At 44.5% G+C, this 23,577-nt stretch overlaps 1 protein-coding gene across 3 annotated transcripts in view; it reads right to left on the bottom strand.

Moving 5' to 3' along the window:
- The window catches only part of TAF8 (TATA-box binding protein associated factor 8), a 41,529-nt gene that overhangs the window by 16,561 nt on the left and 1,391 nt on the right, over positions 1-23,577 (bottom strand). For all 3 annotated transcript variants that reach the window (XM_019029859.3, XM_055389628.2, XM_019029861.4), the window contains exons 3-7: positions 19,979-20,077; positions 19,594-19,656; positions 18,082-18,206; positions 9,088-9,235; positions 6,939-7,081 (exon numbers count right to left, since the gene is read on the bottom strand). In XM_019029859.3, the coding sequence (XP_018885404.1) occupies positions 6,939-7,081; positions 9,088-9,235; positions 18,082-18,206; positions 19,594-19,656; positions 19,979-20,077 (578 nt within the window). The remainder of the gene's footprint in view (positions 1-6,938; positions 7,082-9,087; positions 9,236-18,081; positions 18,207-19,593; positions 19,657-19,978; positions 20,078-23,577) is intronic.

The following is a 23,577-nucleotide window of genomic DNA, read 5'->3' as shown; positions in this document are numbered from 1 at the left end:
GACGCCATGACCGGATGGCATGAAATGAATAGCAGGTTCCCCTGACAGGACAGCTGGCCTAGGGCATGGACATCAGTCTCAGGTTTAATGAGCCGGAAGAAACCAGATCACATCTAGGTTCCCCTGCGTGCCCTCTCTCTGTCCTATCAATTGTTCTCTTCAAAGACTCAGTTCCATTGGCCCAGTATCAGGGCCTGTGTGTTTTCCCTCTCCAGCACCCAATCCAGTGGGACCACAAGGTGACCCAGAGCCACTGGGGCCTTCCAGAGACTCTTGAAAGCAAGTGCTGCAGGACCAACCTAGTTCAGGCCAGACCGGGTGCCGGAAAAAAGGTCTGCCCACAACCAGACCTCCCTTGGGTATCTGGCATCCAACCTTTCTGAAGTTCCTAATGGTACAAATGAGTAGTATCTCCTCGCTCCGTCCATCCTATCATTTCTCTACAGTAGACAGCCTATCTTCAAAGTTACTGGAAGCTCACTTCAGCCATGCCTTCAGTGTTTTCTGAGATACACATGGAGGTAACACTGTTAGAGGTGCTGAAAACGCCAGCCTCAAGACACTGCTGGAGGGTCAAGAGGCTCCCTCCATGAGGCCCACCATGGCTCACGAGAGCTGGACGACAGGCTTCCTTCTCCCAAGCAGGCCTCACAGAAATGTCTCCTTCAGGGACAGGCAGCATTGAGATGGTTAGGGGTGGGGAAGTCAGTCAGTTAAAAAAAAAAAAAAAGTAGGCCAGGCGTGGTGGCTCATGCCTGTAATCTAGCACTTTGGGAAGCCAAGGCAGGTGGATCACCTGAGGTGAAGAGTTCCAGATCAGCCTGGCCAACATGGTGAAACCCTGCCTCTATTAAAAATACAAAAAAATTAGCCGGGCATGGTGGTAGGCGCCTATAATCCCAGCTACTTGGGAGGCTGAGGCAAGACAGTCGCTTGAACCCGGGAGTTGGAGGTTGCAGTGAGCCGAGATTGTGCCACTGCACTCCAGCCTAGACGACACAGCGGGACTCTGTCTCAAAAAACCAAAAAAGTAAAGTGTCAAACTGACCCAGAGATTTGTAAAAAAAAAAGTGGGAGCAGAATGGTCTGTCAGGAGCTCCCTGAATTGCCTGTGAGCTCTAGCAAGGCCTACACCCTCTGTGGTGACCACATCCAGTCTCCCAGCTCTCAGTGCCATCTCCACGCCAACAGCTCCCTGGAGTACAATGCCAGCCCTAACCTCTCCCGACTTCCAGGCTCATGCAGCCAGCTGCTCACTCAGCATTTCCACTGGGGTATCAGGTAGGCAGTTCAGACTCCAGGCACCTAAGTCTGAATTGGGGACCTTCCCCTGTGGTGTAAACGGCGCTTCTCAGTCTCTCCCATCACAAGTGATGGCAACTCCATCCTTCTAATGGCTCGAGTCACAAACTCTGTGGTCATTCTTGCTTGTTTTCTTTCTTTTATTTTTAAACAGGGTCTCACTATGTTGCCCAAAACTGGACTCAAATTCCTGGGCTCAATCTTCCTGCCTCAGCTTCCCAAGTGACTGCAACTATGGGCATGCACCACCACACCTGGCACACTCCTTTTCCTTCACTGACATCCCACACCCAATCTGTTAGCACAGCCTCTTGGACTTACCTTTAAAATTCAGGCAGGCACTGACCACTTCCACCACCTCTGTGGCAACCACTCTACTTGGGCCCACCACTGCCTCTCGCCTAGGCTATAGCGACAGCTTCCTGACTGATCTCTCTAGTTCGTTCTTACCGAGCCATCAGAGTGATGCTTTAAGAAGCTCAGAAACGTCCCTCCTCTGCTCCACGCCCTCCCACAACTCCCATCTCACTTAGTTAAAAGCCAGCTCTTAAAACAGCCTACAAGGCCCTACCCAATCTGACCCTCCCTCCCACAAGCCACTCACTATTCCACAGGGCCTTCGCACTGCCCATTCCCTCTGCCAGAACACTCTTCCCCAGATATCCACATGGCTCACTCCCTCATCCATTTCAAGCCCCTGCTCAGATATCCCCTTCTCAGTAATGCCTACTCTGAGCACCCCACTTAAAAACTGAAGACTCCTCCTCACCCTGGATCTTCCCCTACTGTTTTTCCCCCGCACAGCACTTTCATTTCTGATATACTATGCAACGATTTATTCATATATTGTGTTTAGTATCATTCTCCCACAGCCAAACATAGGCTCCTAAAAGGCAGAGGTTTTCTTTGTTTTTCTCACTGCTTTATCCCAAGCAGCCAGAAAAAATATCTGGCACATACTAGGTGCTAAATAAACACTGGTTGAGTGAGTGACTGGTATATTTTTCATAAAAGAGTAAAAGCTTAGATATCTGGGTTGGCTGCAGAAAGCAGCTGGTTCAAATGTGTGAGAAAAGAATCTATTATACATGAATTTAAATTATACACGAATTTAAAATGAATAGCTCCTTTATGTTCAAGTACATGGAGAAACTAGAACCAGGTTAAATAATGTACTGCCTAAAAACAGACCTTGAGAGGTGCACTGTCATCAAGAGATAAAATAATAATTTAAAATACCAGTTATTGGCTGGGCGTGGTGGCTCACGCCTGTAATCCCAGCACTTTGGGAGGCTGAGGCAGGCAGATCACGAGGTCAGGAGATCGAGACCATCCTGGCTAACACAGTGAAACCCCATCTCTACTAAAAATACAAAAAAATTAGCCAGGCATGGTGGCGGGCGCCTGTAGTCCCAGCTGCTGGGGAGGCTGAGGCAGGAGAATGGCGTGAACCCGGGAGGCGGAGCTTGCAGTGAGCCGAGATCGCGCCACTGCACTGCAGCCTGGGTGACAGAGCGAGACTCGGTCTCAAAAAAAAAAAAAAAAACAAAAAACAGTTATTTACTTTGCTATAACAATGTCTGTAAATGGTAAAGACAGAAAACAACCTAAGTGTTCATGGGGGACTAGATAAATTAAATGGTTACATCCATACAATGGAAGATAAAGTAGCTGTGAGGAACGATGCGGCTCCTCCCTTACAGATGTGGAATGACCGCCAAGATACAGCCAGGAAAAAAGCAAGAAGAGAACAGTTTGTGATCTGCTGTTTCAGTTCAAAATAACAATTAAAAAAAAAGTCTCTAGAAGGCTACATAAGAGGCTGGTGAGACAGTTGCTCTGTGGGAGGGAAAGTGGGTAACAGGGAACAGGATGGGAGGGATTGTCACCATACATCTTTTTGCACACTCTGCATTTTGAAACATATGATTGTATTTCCTAGTCTAACAAAATAACATTAGGTCCAACTGACTGCAGTAAATTGTCACTAGAATCTTTGTCTTGGAGTCATTTTATTTTATTTTTCACAGAAGGGCATATGGTTAGATAGCCTAAAACAGCAGGGGAGGGAGCAGTGTGTGCTAGGAGCTGCCACATGCCAGGCACCTGAGAGATACCAGCTCTATCTCACGCTCCCCCTGTCCCTTGAGGTAGGTGTTTCTGTTTCTACTTACAAGAAAATAGACTAAGGCGTAAAGTAACACAATCACGGTCACACGTGTGGCAAGCAGCACAGTCTGGATTTGAAGCTAGGCAAGTCTGACTCTAAGACTCAGGCCTTCCTACACTCCTGCTGTCTGCAACCCTGGCTTGGCCTCATGGTATTCAAGAGTCCTCAGGCAGTTGCTGACACTCTTTAGGTTCAATTACCACCATGACCTCACATCACTACGGGACCGTCAGTGAATGCATGTCCAAGCCCTTTAACTATATTGTACTTACAAGGTATGATGACGTTTGTTTACATGATTCCTCTTTCTCATAAGGTGAACCTCAACTTAGTGCATGACCCAATCACCATATCTCAGCCCAAATTAACAGAAGCGTACAATAACAATTTCCTCTGCTTTATTTAAAGCCATGGTCTCCCAGCCCTAATTCTGAAAGGAATAATTCAATATTTAAAAAAAAAAAAAAGTATATCCAGGCCGGGTGTGGTGGCTCACGCCTGTAATCCCAGCACTTTGGGAGGCCAAGGAGGGTGGATCATGAAGTCAGGAGTTCAAGACCAGCGTGACCAACATGGTGAAACCCCGTCTCTACTAAAAATACAAAAATTAGCCGGGTATGGTGGTGCATACCTGTAATTCCAGCTACTCAGGAGGCTGAGGCTGGAGAATCACTTGAACCCAGGAGGCGGAGGTTGCAGTGAGCCAAGATCTTGCCACTGCACTCCAGCCTGGGTGACAGAGCGAGACTCCATCTAAAAAAAAAAGTATGTCCAGGCAAATAAGACCTTCAGCAAATAGAGATGGCACAGGCATATTCCACTAGCAAACCAGAGTGGCTGGCTGCCATTTGGTGTATCACATCTTAGAGAACATAAGGGTTGCTCAGTCTAACTACAGCCACTAAGGCATCCAAACTAGCGCTGATTTTAAAGGATGGTTGAATATGGTAACCTGACTATATAACCCTATTAGCTTTGAGGGCATTCCAGCTTCTGGCGGTTCTGTGATTGTACTTGGCACTTTCTCCAAGGGTGCAGGAACAAGAGGGCGCTCTTATCCTTTCACTCGCTGAGTATGACACACCGGTGAGCAGAAAAGAAAGTATACCCTAAAACAAACTAGGACTAGAACAGCTCCTTGCCCACCTTTGTCTCTGAACCCACATATTGTCTCCTATCCTGGGTATGAAATGTCCAGAAGAAGGCTAGTCCCTCCATTTGGTCACGGGCCCATCCCCTCTCATCTACCAAATGACATCATTCCCAGACTTTTCTTTCTCTCCTGTATCCATTTTCCCTTTTGACCAGATCATTCCCAACAGCATACAAACATGTTATTTCTTTTATCTTAAAAAATAAAAACACAAAACACCTCTCTTAATTCCTTCATTTTCCCCCTTTTAGTTACCACTGCATCACTCTCCCTCCCTGTACTGCAGGAACACCACACGACTTTCTGTGCCAATGGAAATGTTCAATATTTGCACTGCCTAGTAGAGCAGCCACTGGCCGTATGTGGCTATCAGACACTTGAAATGAATGTGGCTAGTGAGATTAAGAAACTGATTTTTAGTTCTTTTTTTTGAGACAGAGTCTTGCTGCGTCGCCCAGGCTGGAGTGCAGTGGTGCGATCTCGGCTCACCGCAAGCTCCATCTCCCAGGTTCACGCCATTCTCCTGCCCCGGGCTCCCAAATAGCTGGGACTACAGGCGCCTGCCACCACGCCTGGCTAATTTTTTTTTGTATTTTTAGTAGAGATCGGGTTTCACCGTGTTAGCCAGGATGGTCTCGATCTCCTGACCTCGTGATCTGCCCGCCTCAGCCTCCCAAAGTGCTGGGATTACAGACGTGAGCCACCGCGCCCGGCCTTTAGTTTTATTTCATTAATTTAAATTTAAATACCTACACGTGGCTAGTGGCTGCTGTAATGGACAGCACAAGTCTATACTCACTGACTCCTCTTCTCTCCTCCCATTCTCTCTGAATTTACTCCAGGTCTTCGCTCTCATTCTTACTGAAATGGCTCTCATCAAGGCCACAAATGACATCTACACTGCCAGATCTAACGGTTGAATTCTCAGTCCTTCTACCATTGGAGCCACCCACAGCTTTGGACACAGCTAATTGCTCTTTTCTCCCTGAAACACTTACTTCCCTTGGCCTCCAGGACACAGCCCTCTTCCAGTTCTCCCACCTCCATGCTGGTTCTTCCTCATCTCTTCAAGCTCTACACACAGCAACAGCTCCAGGACTCAATGTGCCTCCTCTTCTTATCCTCACTCATCCCTGGAAGAGCTCATCCACGCTCATGTTTTTAGACACGACCTATAGGCTGCTGGCTCCCAAATATGCATCTCCTGCCCTAACTGCTCCTCAAACTCCAATTATATATCCAATTCTTCACCTGACATCACCGCCTGATGTCTAACAAGCATCTCAAACTTAACACATCTATGTTTAAGACACGAACATCAACTCCTGACTTCCCCCACACACCTGTTCTACCCGGTGGTTGTTCCTATCTTGGCTGAAGGCAATTCCATCTTTCCTATTGTTCAGGCAAAAAATCTTACCGTTTTCTTTAACTCTCATATCTACTCTATCAACTGGCTCTGCTCTGAAAGTGATCTAGAATCTGACCAAATAATCTAGGTGACCACATCTCCTTATTTTTGCTCCTCCTACCATCTCTCAGTTTACTGTGACAGCATCCTAACTGGTCTCCCTGCTTCTGCCTGCCCTCTATAGCCCATCCTCAGCACAGCAACCTGACTGACCCTGTTAGCAAACCTACCTCGGATCCTGACCCTCCTCTGCTCAACATCTCCAGTGGGTCCACCTTACTGAGTAAATGGCGAAGTGTCTAATCTAACCTTTAAGACCCTATAAGATCTGACTCCCCGTGGGCCCTCTCGGACCTCAACCCCTACTGTTCTCCTCCTTGTTCACTCCACTCTGGCCACCCTGATGTCCTTGCTGTTCTTCAATACAACAGGGGAGCTCCTGCCTCAGGGCCTCTGCATCTGCTGCCCCTGCTGCCTAGAATGGCTCCACCCCCAGACATGTCCATGCCTTGTTCCCTTCCGGTCTTTACTCAAATGCCCCCTTCTCGGTCACTCTACCTAATACTGCATCCCTCCTATTCCCATCCCCACTTCCTATCTCCTCATTATTATTTTTCATTAGCCCCATGAGGACAGGGAATTTTGTTTATTTAGCTTCCTACTAATACCCCAGCACCTGGAACTGTATTTGTTGAATGAATGAGTGAATCCCCAGGACACGGATGTGTCTCTAAGCAGGAGATCGGGTCACATCTGGATCATCACGCAAGCCCTTATGCAGGCCCCTAACAGAAAGCCAAAGAGACCTGAGGTCGATCATGTCCAGGTCCCAGGGTGACAGACTGAGGGCAGGGTGCGACAGTTTGGGGGATACTCTGAGGTAGGCAGAAGGTGGAACCCACCATACTGATATGAAGAGCAAGGTTCTCTGTGTCTGTCTGTTCATCCTGCTCCGAGGAATCTGTCTCTTCCATTTGTTGCATCTCCAGTTCAGACGGAAGAAGAGCTGTCAGGTAGGGGATGGTGAAAGGTCTGGCAGCAATCACTGGCGAATTGGAAGAGAGGCATGAGTCCACTGTCACAGAGACCTCGCAGCTGGCTTAGAGTCCTAGAACCTCACAACAAATCAGTGAGCAGCACCAGAAGATAATACTAGCTAACTCGCTCCAAGTGCTTACACAACAGGCCAGGCAATGTTCTACGGGCTTTACTCATGTTATCTTTCATCCTTGCTCCCATCCTATTAAGTACGATTAGGCACAGAGAGGTGAAATGACTTTCCCAAGCATGCTAAAAATGGCAGAATGGGATTCTAACTCAGGCAGCATGACTTCAGAATCTACTTTTTGCCAAGTACAACTGAGATAAGATGGAAATGAGGCTATAGATAGAATCCTAGCAACACATAAGTTTTGAGATCTTGCACCCAAGGTCAGTTAAACCCCTCTAAGCTTCACTTCCAGAGCAGGAATATTGATTCTTTTACCCTGAAGGACTCAAGTCCAAAGGCTGGATTTGAGCACTCTGCATATATGCATGTCCACTGAGCTGTAAGACACACTGGTAAATGAGAGTTCTAACTCTTCCAAAAAGCAATGAGGATGAGAGGAAGAAATTGATTAAAAAATAACATTAAAAGAAAGAAGGCCGGGTGTGGTGGCTCATGCCCATAATCCTAGCACTGTGGGAGGCTGAGGCAGGAGGACTGCTTGAGCCCAGGAGTTTGAGACCAGCCTGGGCAACATGGTGAAATCCCGTCTCTAGGAAAAATAAAATTAGCCAGGTATAATAGTGCATGCCTGTAGTCCCAGCTACTAGGGAGGCTGAGGTGGGAGACTCATTTGAGTCCAGGAGGTCCAGGCTGCAGTGAGCTGTTTGTGCCACTGTACTCAAGACTGGGCGACAAAGTGAGATCCTGTCTCAAAACAGAAAAAGAAAAAGTCTCTGTGTATACTTCTATGGTAGAATGTGACTGTTAGAAAATACTCTAGAATTGGCTGGGTGTGGTGGCTCATGCCTATAATCCCAGCACTTTGGGAGGCTGAGGCAGGCAGATCACTTGAGCTCAGGAGTTCAAGACCAACCTGGCCAACTGGGAGAAACCCCGTCTCTACTAAAAATACAAAAAATTAGCTGGGTGTGGTGGCTCCTGCCTGTAGTCCCAGCTACTTGCTGAAGCAGAAGAATCGCTGGAACCCGGGAGGCGGAGGTTGCAGTGAGCAGAGATTGCGCCACTGTATTCCAGGCTGGATGATAAAGCAAGACTCTGTCTCAAAAAAACCCACAAAAACTCCAGAATTATTTTTGCTGTGGGTCAGATGTGGGGTCCTGCAGTAAGAGCTAGGTTTGAATGATGTCTACTAGCCATGTTCCTTGAGGAAGTGACTTCATTTCTCTTCTCTTGTGCCTCATTGAAGGGTTCCTACGAAGGTAGTGATATATCAGTTCCCAACTCAGAGGCTCACAAGAGGATTTAATGAGATAATGTATGGGAAGTGATGAGCACAGTATCTGGCACTTAACAACCAGCAGCTGCTGTTATTCCAGAGCCAGGCACACAGCAGGCATTCCACAGGAGCTTGCTGAATGAATGAATCACCCAAACCAACCTCCCTCACTCACATTTGTAAAAACTGAGGTCTATGGAAATGAAGTAGCTTGGTCAACATGGCCAAATAGTGCTGAGATGCCAAGTTAAATGAGGTGGGACCTATGAGGGAACATCACGACGGGCAACTGGCCCCTGATGCCAATGTTCCTTCTACTACCTGGGCTGCCAGCAAGTGTCTCTGATGCCTAGGCCTAGGCTACCCTCAAGGTAACTCTATGGACCTCAAGCGGCCAGTCCCAACAGAGACCATTACTGTTTTGGAGTCATCAGTTAAGGACAGACTCCTAAGACCTGGGGAAGGGAGCCAGAAATCTGAGAGGCAAGCTGTACCCAAGGGAAGGACAAAAGCTTATTTGTTTCTTTCTACCATGCTGAGAGAAAGAAAAGATAATGTGAGTGTTTCAAATAAGACAGGGTCCACACAGTGGGGCAACTCTCACATGGAAATGTGCTGACGTCATCTTTGAAAAGACTCTGAGTCTCGCCTGTCTTGGCCATGAAACGGGTAAGTGCCCGCTCCACATCGCGCCTCTGGGATGCAGCCTTCTCCCGCAGGACCTGGTAGTCTGACACGGGCTCACGGTACGTCTACAAAGAGAATAGCAAAGACACTGGGGTGATGCCGAAGTATCATTCTGCTTTCGTCAGCTCCCTGGCTTGCTGTTGCTATGCCCTATTCTCTAAAATGACCCAATACCAGGCCAGGCACAGTGGCTCACGCCTGTAATCCCAGCACTTTGGGAGGCCAAGGCTGGTGGATCACCTGAGATCAGGAGTTTGAGACCAGCCTGGCCAACATAACGAAACCCCGTCTCTACCAAAAATACAAAAATTAGCTGGGTGTGGTGGTGGGCACCAGTAATCCCAGCTACTTGGGAGGCTGAGGCAGGAGAATCGCTTGAACCCAGGAGGCGGAGGTTGCAGTGAGCCGAGATTGCATCATTGCACTCCAGCCTGTGCAGCAGGAGCGAGACTCTGTCTCAAAAAATAAATTAATTAATTAAATTAAATTAAATGACCCAATACTATTAGTTAGAGCCAAGATCACCAAAGCACAGTAGAAAGGTGGAAAAACAATGTAACTACATTAATATTCATTTCTAATTAAAAATTAAGAAATGTACAAATATTTACTGTAGAGATTGTCTTGGAGCCTTCATTCAGCTCCCATGACAGATGGTCTCGGGTCTAAGAGATGCATCCTGAAAAAGAGTGGGAGTGCCCCCAGGGAAGCCCTGACGGGGACCACAGGTTCCATCAGCGCAATGTGACCTCCTGCAGTATGGGAGTGGCTGCCTATGTGGACTTGTGGATTATACCATCCCATCTTATTAAATCAATCCTCACAATATGGATACATTGTTCCAAAAAGATTCCCTCAAAGAAAGAGAGGCTGAAGATCTTATTATACGTGCAAGTGACCAAGAAAATGGCAGGCTGCTACTCTTCCTCCTAATTATGAGCTTTCTTGCAATCAAGTTATGGAGTGAAAATGATTGAGATCAGAATGAGAAATGAGCCAAAACTTTTTATTTTATTATTTTTATTTTTTGGAGACAGAGTCTTGCTCTGTCACCCAGGCTGGAGTGCAGTGGTGCCATCTCAGCTCACTGCAACCTCCACCTCCTGGGTTCAAGAGATTCTCCTGCCTCAGACTCCTGAGTAGCTGGGACTACAGGCACGTGCCACCATGCCCAGCTAATTTTTGTATTTTTAGTAGAGATGGGGTTTCATCATGTTGGCCAGGCTGGTCTTGAACTCCTGACCTCAGATGATCCACCCACCTTGGCCTCCTAAAGTGCTGGGATTACAGGTGTGAGTCACTGTGCCCAGCCGGAAAACATTTTAATTGGTAATGGCAATGGTGACATTTTAACAACGACCAATAAAGTAACTACTCTTCATGATATTGAGATACCATTTTTTTTTTTTTTTTTTTTTGAGACAGAGTCTTGCTCTGTCATCCAGGCTGAAGTGCAGTGGTGGGATCTCTGCTCACTGCAAGCTCCGCCCCCCGGGTTCATGCCATTTTCCTGCCTCAGCCTCCCAAGTAGCTGGGACTACAGACGCCTGCCACCACTCCTGGCTAATTTTTTTGTGTTTTTAGTAGAGACGGGGTTTCACTGTGTTTGCCAGGATGGTCTCGATCTCCTGACCTTGTGATCCGCCCGCCTCGGCCTCCCAAAGTGCTGGGATTACAGGCTGAGATAGCATTTTTAAAGAAGGCACCTGGAAATGTTTCTTTGTTGTCACCATCAGTTCAAGTGTGTCACCTATACAGTTCTCACATCTGTACTTAAACAAAGAAACAGAATTTTCTGACATGTTAAAAATCTTCCCAAAAGGCTGGGTGTGGTGGCTCACACCTGTAATCCCAGCACTTTGGGAGGCCGAGGCGGATAGATTACCTGAGGTCAGGAGTTTGAGACTAGCCTGGTCAACATGGTAATACCCGGTCTCTACTAAAAATACAAAAATTAGCCAGGCGTGGTGGTGGGCACCTGTAATCCCAGCTACTTGGGGGAGGCTGAGACATGAGAATCGCTTGAACCTGGGAGACAGAGGTTGAAGTGAGCCAAGATCACACCACTGCACTCCAGCCTGGGGGACTGAGTGAGACTCTGTCCACCCCCCACAAAAAAACCCCAAAACTTCCCAATAATAAAATGAGTGGATTTTGAACATATTGTACTTGTTAAAAACATTAAAATGCAAAATCTTGTAATGATTCCTAAGACAACTTTTGGCACTCAATAAATTAGAAATTTAATAGAAAATTTTCAACCAAATTCTTTGGATAATGAGTAAATGAGGATGAAAAAAATTAGTTTTATGATTTATTAAGAGCAGCCAATGATGTTACATATGTTTGTGTTGTACCATTTTCAACTATGAGAGCCATTAAAGTATCAAAATAAACTAATCTTAGATTCTGACCTCCAACTTACTATTCCATCAAGTATTAAACCAAGATTTCTAGGCTGGCATGGTAGCGTGTGCTTGTGGTCCTAGCTACTCTGCAGGCTGAGGTGGGAGGACTGCTTGAGCCCGGGAGTTCAAAGCTGTAGTGCCATGATTACACCACTGCACTCCAGCCTGGGCAACAGAGCGAGAACTCCACCTCTAAAAAAAAGACTGAGCACACAGTGGTGCATGCCTGTAATACCAGCACTCTGGGAGGCCAAGGTGCAAAGACTACTTAAGGCTAGGAGTTCAAGACCAGCTTGAGCACCACAGAAAGACAAAAACCTGTCCCCATCTCTATAAAATAACAACAACAACAAAACAAACAAGAACAACAAAACAAACAAAAACCCTATGATTTCAAAAAATAAGAAGCAGAGGCAATTGCTCCCACTAGAAAAGGTTATAGGTTTCCTGAACATTTTAAAAGGGTAAGATTATCTTTTAATTGTACATTATTTTGTACAATGTTACATTATAATATTCATATAAATAAGCAAACATATACTGGAGTATGTACCCATGCCTGGGTGAACTGCTTGCGCCCAGGAGTTTGAGACCCGCCTGGGCAACATGGTGATATCCTGTCTCTACAGAAGATACAAAAATTAGCTGGGCATGGTGGTGCACCCCTGTAGTCCCAGCTACTCGGGAGGTTGAGGTGGGAGGATCACTTGAGCCTAGGAGGTCGAGGCTGTGGTGAGCTGAGATCGCCCCATTGCACTCCAGCAGCCTGGGCAACAAAGTGAGACCCTGTTTCAAAAAAAAATGTTACAGATAGGGATACACTATATAAAAGAGTTAAAGAATGTTATGGGTTGAACTGTGTCCCCACAAAAAACATTTTTGATATGTCCTAGTACCTCACAATATGACCTTATTTGGAAATAGGGTCACTGCAGATGTAAGCACAGTGAAGATGAGGTCTTACTAAGGTAAGGGGGGTCCCTAGTGCAATATGACTAGTGTCCTCCTAAGAAGCTGGCCACAGGAAGACAGAGATAGAGAATGCCATGTGAACTTGGCATAGCTTTAGCCATAGCTTTTGTTAAAGGGAATATAATTTTGTCTAGTTCAGAGGGTTTTAAAGATTGTCTTGGCCAGGCACGGTGGCTCATGCCTGTAATCCCAAAACTTTGGGAGGCCAAGGTAGGTAGATCACAAGGTCAGGAGTTCGAGACCAGCCTGGTCAATATGGTGAAACCCCGTCTCTACTTAAGAAAAAAAAAAAAAATTAGCCAGGCTTGGTGGCAGGCGCTTGTAGTCCCAGTCACTTGGGAGGCTGAGGCAGGAGAATCACTTGAACCCGGGAGGTGGAGGTTGAAGTGAGCTGAGATCGCGCCACTGCACTCCAGCCTGGCAACAGAGCAACACTCTGTCTCAAAAAAAAAAAAAAAAAAAAAAGATTGTCTTAACCTAAGAGAGTAACAGAATCGAAACTGAAGATTTAAGCAAAGTGAAAAAGGTTTGTAAAGGGTTGATTGTGTAAAAATTCTGTGGGTATCAACAAGTTGGCTAAGATTTAAAAGAAATTATTTAGCTTTTTTCTGTAGGCTAAAACATTAAAATCATACTGATGTGGGGCCAGAATCTGGACCCATGTGTCTGAATAACAGGGTTTTCTTAGAAAATTGACCTACTGTTTGGTGGAAAATTGTAAAGGGTTCTAAAAAGTTTATGAAAATCTTACCGTATGGTCAAACTAATTAAAACTGGGTAGAGATATAAAATTTTATTTAAAAAACTAGCTTTAACATTAAAGATGCGCTAGTGCAAATATGAAATTTGTTTTTCTCTTCTGAAGATGATTTTTATGTAATGTTAAAAGATAATGAAAGGGTTTTCTTTTCTCCTTTGGGTGAATGGCAGGGAAAAAAAAGAGGAGAGGGAGAGAAGAGACAGATTCAGTTGGCCTCATGCTATCTTCATTGAGTCTTGTTTGGAAAGCTAAGTCTCTCTAACAGAGTAAAAGTTTTTCTTTATAAAAAAATTTTTTGGAGTTATCATTTTGGCTAAACGAATGACTTATGGTGACCTGGGATTCTATTTTGTGATATCCAGTGTTTTAAACCTTTGATATTTGACAAACTTTCCAAAATCCATTTAAAAATTATGTCTCTTTCTAACCTAACATTTTAGATATTAGGTCCTCTAAAGCCCAAAAATGACATTTGGCATATCTGATACAAAATCATACAAGAGGCACTGTCAAATATGAAATGGTGTTTGGCTTTCTTTTCTTTGGTCTATACTTGTATAAATGTTATTGGTATATGTTCCAAAATTACATAAAACTTCTATAATTCTAATATGACTTAGTGTATGTTATCAGTAATAATTATAATGATTATGTTAACAGACTGTGTGCCACAGAGGTAACAAATTTCCTTGCCAATTGTGCCTTTAACTGTGGCTGCCCTAAAATGTTTTTGTCATACACTTGTCTCATTTTGGTCCTCTTTAAAAGATGGTTTTATAATCAGCTGTAAAATTTAACAGGTGCTAATAAATGCAGGTTTCTGATTAATAACTCTGGAGATCGTGACATTAGAATAGAGGAAAAACTTTCAAATAGAAGAGTGAATGGTGTTTGGTTTACTTTAGACTGTATTTGTATAAATATATTCTTAGTATGTGTCCAAAATTATGGGAAACTTCTATAATGTTGATATAATTTAGTGTACATTAATAATTATAATTGTTATGTAAAATTGTTGTATGCCACGGAAGTAACCAAAATTCCTAGTCAATTGTAGCTTTAATAGTGGCTATAGACTTTTGTCATCCACAGACATTTTATCTTGCTTTGGTCCTTTTCAAAATGCAGTTTATAATCAAATATAGGACTCTAAGTACAGGTCTCAGATAACTTTAAGAACTGTGCTATTGGAATAGAGGAAAAAAACAAACTTCTAGGACTCTCATGGAGAGCTAATGTGTTAAACATTGCTAAACCTTTTGTTTTCAGAGTCAAGAGAAATTATTTCTTTAGAACTATTTGCAACTTTTATCATGTGAGTAAAATAAACTCCTGTGAACAAAATTTACAGCATATTGTTCCTCTCTACCTGATTTCTCCAGAATTTGGAAACTATTTGTGAATCTTCTCAATTTATGGCAGTATAGCTAATTGCATAAGTGCAATAAGAATCTGTTTTCTTTTGTAACAGGCCACAGTTGGAGAAATTGGTTATTTTACCAAGGCTCTGACTGGAATGGCATGCTTTTTTTTAAAGAATCAAAGTTGACTTATATAGCCAATTAAAGCCCGCTGGGGAATCTGGCCTTATACCCCGTCCACACAGAGTCTCTGTACAAGGTTCCTGACCTGTGGTAAGTAAAGAATGTCACTTTCAAACAGGCTCAGGAACCCCAAGCTATCTTGGGACCTCAAGAGGAGACAAATTTGCCCAACTCATAGGTATTTGAGGGTACAAACCCATGGCTGGGCTCGGCTTTTAAAAAGTCTTATCTGAGATTCTTCATGGAACAGAGTTCTATCAAAGCCAATTTAAAAAGTCTAAGTGAAAAATAATTATTCTTGTTGCACTTTATGCAAATAATCGGGCCAAGTACAGTAAGACTAAAGTTTATTTTGTAAACAAATCAGTTGTATCATGATTTGTTTTTAATAAAAATGGGGACTGGAGAGAGAAAAATTATGCTTCAAAAGAAAAACTATAGTACACTGTTGTTAGCTGTTCTTGAGGTTTTTTCTGCAGTTTAGACTAAATTCTAAAGTCTTTGTGGGTTAGAAGTCCCCAAACTAGTGCTTTCAAATCTTTGCTTTTAAAATTGGGAATTGTACTCCTCATCCTAGGACTCGTTATTTACCTTATAGTGGGCTGTTTTGCTTAAACACTGTAGTAAAACTACAGAGTACTAATGTTTGTGCCATGCAAGCCATGAACGCCCAGCCAGGCCTGCATGAGTACACTCAGACAGTTGCAAACCAGTTCCACTCTTCTCACCTTGGGGTTCACTCCCATTCCCATAATGTGCCCTGTCAGCTGGAAGAAGCCAGAGCAATTGATGGCCTTTTCCCATCTTCACAGCCTACACCTTAAGATTAAGGTGTTATAAAACCCAAAGGGAAGGACTGAAACCACGTTTGCAAAATTATGACTGAGACGGTGAAAGAGATCTAACTTAACTGACTCCATCTTGCTTCTAACCTCCAAGCTGTCCTTGTTCATTCCTGGGCGTAGGCTAAGCTAACTTTGGGAGAAACTTAGTTTAGAGTTTAAACAAAGACAGTGACACTCCTTTTCCCAAAGAAGACCTCCATCTTGCCTGGAGACTAGATTGCCTTTGTAGGACTAACATTAGCCACAAGATTGGAAATTATGGTTTAGAAGTCATGCAGCTGGAGGCTACAAGATTCTGACCCTCCCTATACTGTTCCTAAGATCAGTGTTGAGACACCTTGCACTTGATGGATCAGCTGGCACCACCCAAATCAATAAACTGGCTCATCTGATCTTGTGGCCCCCACCCAGGAACTGACTCAGTGCAAGAAGACAGCTCTGAGTCCCTATGATTTCTTTTTTTTTTTTTTTTCTTGAGACAAAGTCTCGCTCTGTCGCCCAGGCTGGAGTGCAATGGTGCAATCATGGCTCACTGCAAGCTCTGCCTCCCCAGTTCACGCTATTCTCCTGCCTCAGCCTCCCGAGTAGCTAGGACTACAGGTGCCCGCCACCATGCCCGGCTGATTTTTTGTATTTTTAGTAAAGATGGGGTTTCACCATGTTGGCCAGGATGGTCTCGATCTCCTGACCTCATGATCCCCCCACCTCGGCCTCCCAAAGTGCTGGGATTACAGGCGTGAGCCACCTTGCCCGGCCCTGAGTCCCTATGGTTTCATCTCTGACCAATCAGCACTCCTGGCTCACTGGCTTCCCCCGACCTACCACATTATCCTTAAAAACTCTGCTCCCTGAATGCTGGGGAAGACTGATTTGAGTAATAATAAAACTCCAGTCTCCCCCTCTGCCCCCCCACCACACACAAAAAAGAATGCCATGTGAAGACAGAAAGCTGGAGTGATGCATCTATGAGCCAAGAAATGCCAAAGAATGCTGGCCAACCACCAGAAGCTAGGAAGAGGCAAGGAGGGACTCCCCTACAGGTTTCAGAGGGAGCATGACACCTTGATTTTAGACTTCTAGCCTCCAGAACTGTGAGACAATAAATTTCTGTTGTTCTAAGTCACCTGGTTTGTGGCATTTTGTTACAGCAGCCCAGGAAACTAATAGAGAGATCTGACCAAGGGCAAGGGCAAGGGCTATGATGCATTAGCTGGGCAGCTACTATTCCCTCTCCCCCACCCTAAGGTATGGAAAAATGCCCAGAGGACGTGAGGGCTTGCCATCACTATATGGTATGCAGTGATGCACTATATGGCCATCACTATATGGTATGCAGGCAGAAGCAAAGGAAGCGTGGGAGGGCACCTTCCCAACAGAAGGTAAAACTGCCATTCAGGCAAATTAGAACACATTCAAACCACAGAGGATAATTCATCTTCTCCTCATTCAGACCTAGAGCTCAGAGTGATAAGTTCCATTTCATTATCATTACTAATTTTTATTTATTTCTTTTTGAGACAGAGTCTTGCTCTGTCGCCTAGGCTGGAGTGCAGTGGCGCAATCTCAGCTCACTGCAACCTCTGTCTCCCAGGTTGGATTCTCCTGCCTCAGCCTCCTGAGTAGCTGGAACTACAGGTACATGCTACCACGCACAGCTAATTTTTGTAATTTTAGTAGCGACGGGGTTTCACTGTGTTGGCCAGGCTGGTCTTGAATTCCTGACCTCAGGTGATCCATCTGCCTCGGCCTTCCAAAGTGTTGGGATTAAAGGTATGAGCCACCGCTCCCGGCCATTACTAAATATTTTTAAAGTAACTTTTCCCCCAGTTGAAAAAATAATTTTCCTATTATGGAAAATTTGGAAAACTCAGAAAAGTAAACACAAAACAAAATGACCTATAATCTCAACCCAAAATTACTATGAACATTTAGTGGAATACCTTTTCAGTCTTGTTCCTATGTGGCTATGTACTTTTGTGTTTTAGTAGGACAGGCAATACTGGGGCCAGCTTCAATTTCTTTGTTAATTATACTTTAGCTGGCAAACTTGAGAACATAATTCTCATTTGCCAAATTGTTTCTCAATGAGGAAAGATAATCTGAATTCTTTTTTTTTTTTCTTTCTTTCTTTATTTTTCAAATGAGACAGGGTCTTGCTCTACTGCCCAGGCTGGTCTTGCACTCCCGGGCTCAAGTGATCCTCCTGCCTCGGCCTCCTAAAATGCTGGGATTACAGATGTGAGCCAATGTGCCCGGCCACATTCTGAGTTTTGAACCACTCTTTCATCAACAAGCTTTTGGACTGGACTCTGCCACGTGACAGTCGGTAGGAACTGACTCCATGCTTTACACCACGCACAGTCCCAGTGCTTCATCACTCACCGGAGTTTTGATGTAGGTGTGGGGATCAGGGAACTCAGGAAAATGGCTGGGGATGTGCGGCGGGTGGGGTCGGTTCTGCCCTGCAGTGAGGGCCTTGGGGGTCACTGGCTGATTGGTCACCGGAGCTGCAACAGAGTCACAACTGATTACCCCTCCACCCAAGACCCTGATTTCTACAGATTATGGTCTCTCCCCAAAGCCTCCTTTTCTCAAAAAAATGCCAGACCTCAATTTTCTAAACAAGTTGCATTTTGTATTTCAATCGATAATAGGTCTTTGATGGCTTACAATGCCCAGCCCTGCTGGCTAATCTTGGTTGACGTTCCCTTTGACAACAATCTGCCCACAAGCCTCTTAGGTAGAGGTGGGTGGCTGTGGCCACAGTAAATACGTAAAACAGCATGTGAGGAGCTACGCAGGTTACATGGGCTGCTGGTTCTCTTTTCAGAGACCTTGGGTAACAAAAAGGAACAATGAGCTGGGGACAGTAAGTGTGAGCTTAATGATAACAAGAGGGGATTGAAAATGGCACCTTCCACTGCTATGTTGAGAGGGAGTTTTTAAAAAAATGCCAACAAGAAAAAAGTGACTTTAAAGAAGAAATCCAGGCGGGGTGCGGTGGCTCACACCTGTAATCCCAGCACTTTGGGAGGCCGAGGCAGGCGGATCACTCGAGGTCAGGAGTTCGAGACCAGCCTGGCCAACATGGTAAAACCCTGTCTCTACTAAAAATATAAAAGTTAGCCGGGTGTGGTGGCGGGTGCCTGTAATCCCAGCTACTTGGGAGGCTAAGGCAGGAGAATAGCTTGAACTTCGGAGGCAGAGGTTGCAGTAGTCAGCCGAGATTGTGCCACTGCACTCCAGCCTGGGCAACAGAGCAAGACTCCATCTCAAAAAAAAAAAAAAAAAAAAAAAAAGAAAAGAAAAAAATCCAGTTAACTCTCTCCAGGTCCTACAAGCCCAAACTGGTTACTCTCTACTCAGCTTATGGCACCCAGGTTTACTTAAAGTAGAGGTCATCAAACTTTGTGTAAAGGGCCATATAATAAATACTTTAGGTTTTGCATGTGGTACAGTCTCTACCACAACTAAACTATGCCATTATAGCATGAAAACAACCACAGATAATAAGTAAATATGGCTGCATTCCGATAAGACTTTATTTACAAAAACAGGAGGCAGGCTGCATTTGGCCCATAAGCCACAATTTACCAACCCTTAATCTAAGAAGAACAAGAACTTTCATTTTTCCAAGCAGCATCATTTGCCCTTCTGGGGCTAGAACACAAGAAACACAGCAATATCTCAAAGATAGTTTACCTTTTGGTGACTGAATTTCACATGCTAATCAGACTAGCCCAAATAAAGATTGTATTGTAGGTAGCCCCAAACGTTGGAACAGAGCCCACAACAAGGAAGTAGCTACTAATCCAATCCCTACCATATTCAATTACTTCATTCCACAAGCAATAATTGAAAAATTGCTAAGTACCTCAGTTCAAAGTCACTTACGAGCAGTGATGACCATCCTCTGAGACCGTTTTGCATAAGCAGGGAGAGTGTCCACATTGAAACCTAAGAGACAGGAAAACAAAAATCACTGCCCAGACCACTGGATATTGAATACAGAAAGAACAGTAGTAGTATGGACAAATGGCTTAAACTCTCAACTCAATGATCTTGCAGCCACGCAAAAGAAGCTCTGGCAGAATTCCCTAACAGGGAATTATGAGGCCTCTTAGATGTGTTCAGAGGAATCTCTCTTGATAACTCTCTCAAGCTCAAAGCAAATCAAGAGAACCATGAGGGAAACCAAGAACACTTAGCAGACATGCCTGATTCCTAGGGACTCCTCTCCCAGTTGCATCGAAGAACTGGAAACTGAAGGTATACTCACCCATCTCAACAAGTGTGACCACGATATCTGACAGTGTGGGCTGGGTCCTGGCTGTGTGCTCACAGTAAGACTTGGCACTTCTCCCAATTTCTGAAATGTCTAAGAGGGGATTAAAGGCATAAAACTTATTCTCAGTTCCTCAGAAAGTTAAACATAGAATTACCGATGAGCCAACAATTCCACTCCTAGGTATATACATAAATGAACTGAAAGCAGGGATTCGAACAGCTACTAGTACACCAATGTTCACAGCAGCATGATTCACAGTAGCCAAAAGGTAGAAACAACCCAGTGTCCATTAACAGGTGAATGAACAAACAAAATGTGCTGTATACATACAATGGAATATTATTCAGCCTTTAAAAGGAAGGAAATTCTGGTAATGTTATAGCATAGATGAACTTTGAAAACATTATGCTAGGCCAGGTGTGGTGGCGCAGGCCTGTAATCCCAGCACTTTGGGAGGCCAAGGCCGGTGGATCACCTGAGGTCAGGAGTTTGAGACCAACCTGACCAACATGGCGAAACCCCTTCTCTACTAAAAATACAAAAATTAGCCAGGCCTGGTGGTAGGCGCCTGTAATCCTAGCCACTCGGGAGGCTGAGAAATAGCTTGAACCTGGAAGGAGGAGGTTGCAGTGAGCAGAGATTGTGCCATTGCACTCCAGCCTGGGCGACAGAGTGAGAACTCCTTCTCAAAAAAAAAAAAAAGAAAAGAAAAAGAAAACATTATGCTAAGGCCAGGTGTGGTGGCTCATGCCTGTAATCCCAGCACTTGGGAGGCTGAGGCAGGTGGATCACTTGAGGTCAGGAGTTCGAGACTAGCCTGGCCAACATGGCAAAACCCCAACTCTACCACAAATATAAAAAATTAGCCAGGTGAGGTGGCACACACCTGTAATCCCAGCTACTCAGGAGGCTGAAAATCGCTTGAACCTGGGAGGTGGAGGTGGTTGCAGTGAGCCGAGATGGCACCACTGCACTCCAGCCTGGGAGACACAGCAAGACTCCATCTCAAAAAAAAAGAAAAGAAAAAAGAAAACATTATGCTAAGTGAAATAAGGTAGACATAAAAAGACAAATAAAGATTCTACTTATATGAGGTACCCAGAGATGGAAAGTAGATTAGAAGTTACCAGGGGATGGAGGGGGAGGGAGAATGGGGAGTTATTGTTTATGGGTACAGAGTTTCTGTTTAGAATGATGAAAAAGTTCTGGAAATAATGTGAATGGCTGCACAACATTGTGAATGTACTTAATACCACTGAATTGTACACTTAAAAATGGTTAAAATGATACTTTTTTTATGTATATCTCACTACCACACACACAAAAAGGTCTTATTCTCTGATGGGCAATTTTTCTTTCTTCTGCCTGAAGCTGAACCTCTATTTAAGAGTCACGTTAAAGTCTTTTGGGGAAAGGGGGAAGGTTTCTAAGATGGAGTTTTTGAAGCTTGGCTTTGTGAATGAGCTTCCAAGGTGGACGGGAGGTTTCATGAATACTCTGAAGCTGTGCTGAATTTTACACACAAAAAAAGCATTTTTTGGGGAATGGGTCCACAGATTTTATCAAATGTACAAAGGGGTCTCAAAAGGTAAAGAACTCCTACTTTAGGGGCCCAGTGGCTCAGAAAATAAAAGCAAGTGGTACTTGACAGGGAAGGGTGTCTAACAAGAGACCTACCACCTACCACCAACTCCCCTGCTACACTGAGCAAGTCACTAATACCAGCCTCTAGACATGACTTTTAAACTCTAAATTCCAAGATTGTTCCAAGAACTGCATTCTTATCTCTTGGGAACTATTAATTCATTCCTTTAGGACAAAGTTCAAAAAGTAGTAGCCTGGGAACCTGTGGTAGGCCCCAAAATCTTTTCTAAAGTCCACAGGTCAAAACTATTTTCATAATAAAATTAAGTCATTATTTGACTTTTTCACTCTCATTCTCTCAGGTAGTTTTCCTGAGTCTATGTGACTTTTGATGACATCATGGGTCTGATGAATAACAGAATATGTGATTGTACATTCTTATTTTCAAAATTTCTTCTTTTTTTCTTCTTTTTTTTTTTTTTTTTTTTTTGAGATGGAGTTTTGCTCTTGTTGCCCAGGCTGGAGTACAATGGTGTGATCTTGGCTCAATGCAATCTCCACCACCTGGGTTCAAGCGATTCTCCTGCCTCAGCCTCCCGAGTAGCTGTAATTACAGGCGCCCGCCACCACACCCAGCTAATTTTTTGTATTTTTAGTAGAGACAGGGTTTCAGTATGTTGGCAAGGTTGGTCTTGAAACTCCTGACCTCAGGCGATATACCCACCTCGGCCTCCCAAAGTGCTGGGATTACAGGTGTGAGCCACCACACCTAGCTCCAAAATTTGTTTTTTCTAACGTGGCAAATACACATATACAAAAGCTACTTGGGGTCCTCAATGTTTATTAATATAAAGGGATTCTGAGAGCTGGGTGTGGTGGCACATGCCTGTAGTCCCAGCTATGTGGGAGGCTTGGGTCCAGAAGTTTGAGGCCAGCCTGGGCAACACAGCAAGACCCCATCTCTAATTAATAAGAATAAATAAATATAGGAGTTCTGAAGCCACAGTGATTGAGATCACTGCTTTAGGAAAACATTTGGTATTTAAAAGTGCCAAACATCAGCTGCAGAGAGCCAACTTGCCCAAGATCACCCTTCCTGGGGTAGCCCACATCTAGTGTTTGATCAAGACCTGAGTATAAAGGCAGGGCCTTTTCAGCTTGATGGGCAATAATGCTCCAGGGGTCCTGGCTAAGTTGTCCACTTCTTTATTGGGCCTGCATTGCACTCCACATCTCCCTCTGCCCAAACCTTTCTCCTACTTCCTTTCACAGTTGTTGATCCCTAAGAAACACCGTAAATACTTCCATCCCTCATCCCATCCCATCCCCCAAAAGTTCAAAACAGGGAAATATGTTGTACATGCAGAAAAGCCTCTGTAAGACCACACCCGGGCTTCTAAATCTCAACACATTTCCTTTTAAAAGTAGCTTTTCAGCTGGGTGTAGTGGCTCATGCCTGTAATCCCAGCACTTTGAGAGGCCAAGGTGGGTGGATCACCTGAGGTCAGGAGTTCAAGACCAGCCTGGCCAACATGGTGAAACCCTGTCTCTACTAAAAATACAAAAATTAGCCAGGCGTAGTGGTGCACGCCTATGATCCCAGCTACTTGGGAGGCTGTGGCAGGAGAACTGCTTGAACCTGGGAGGCGGAGGCTGCAGTGAACTGAGATTGTGCCACTGCACCCCAGCCTGGGCAACACAGTGAGACTCTGTCTCAAAAAAAAAAAAAAGGGGGGGGCTTTTCCCCTTCATTCTTTGTATCACATAATCTAGCATTTCATTACATAATGTGACGACATCTATTGCATGGGGAATTAGTCCTGACTCCCCAACAAAAGTCCTTAAGGGCACCCATAACTCACCAAGAGCTTAAAATCTCCCCAGCACTGAATGTTTTATATACACATCTCACTTACACTCACAACTCCATGAGGTACAAACTGTTATCCCATTTCAGAAATGAGGAAATTGAGGTTCAGGAGATTCAGTGGCTTGCTCAAGCTATT

This window comes from Gorilla gorilla, chromosome 5 (genome assembly GCF_029281585.2).
Source record: "Gorilla gorilla gorilla isolate KB3781 chromosome 5, NHGRI_mGorGor1-v2.1_pri, whole genome shotgun sequence".
NCBI lineage: Eukaryota > Metazoa > Chordata > Mammalia > Primates > Hominidae > Gorilla > Gorilla gorilla.
Note: the sequence above shows the minus strand (reverse complement) of the source record. Positions and strands in the feature narration are given on the sequence as shown.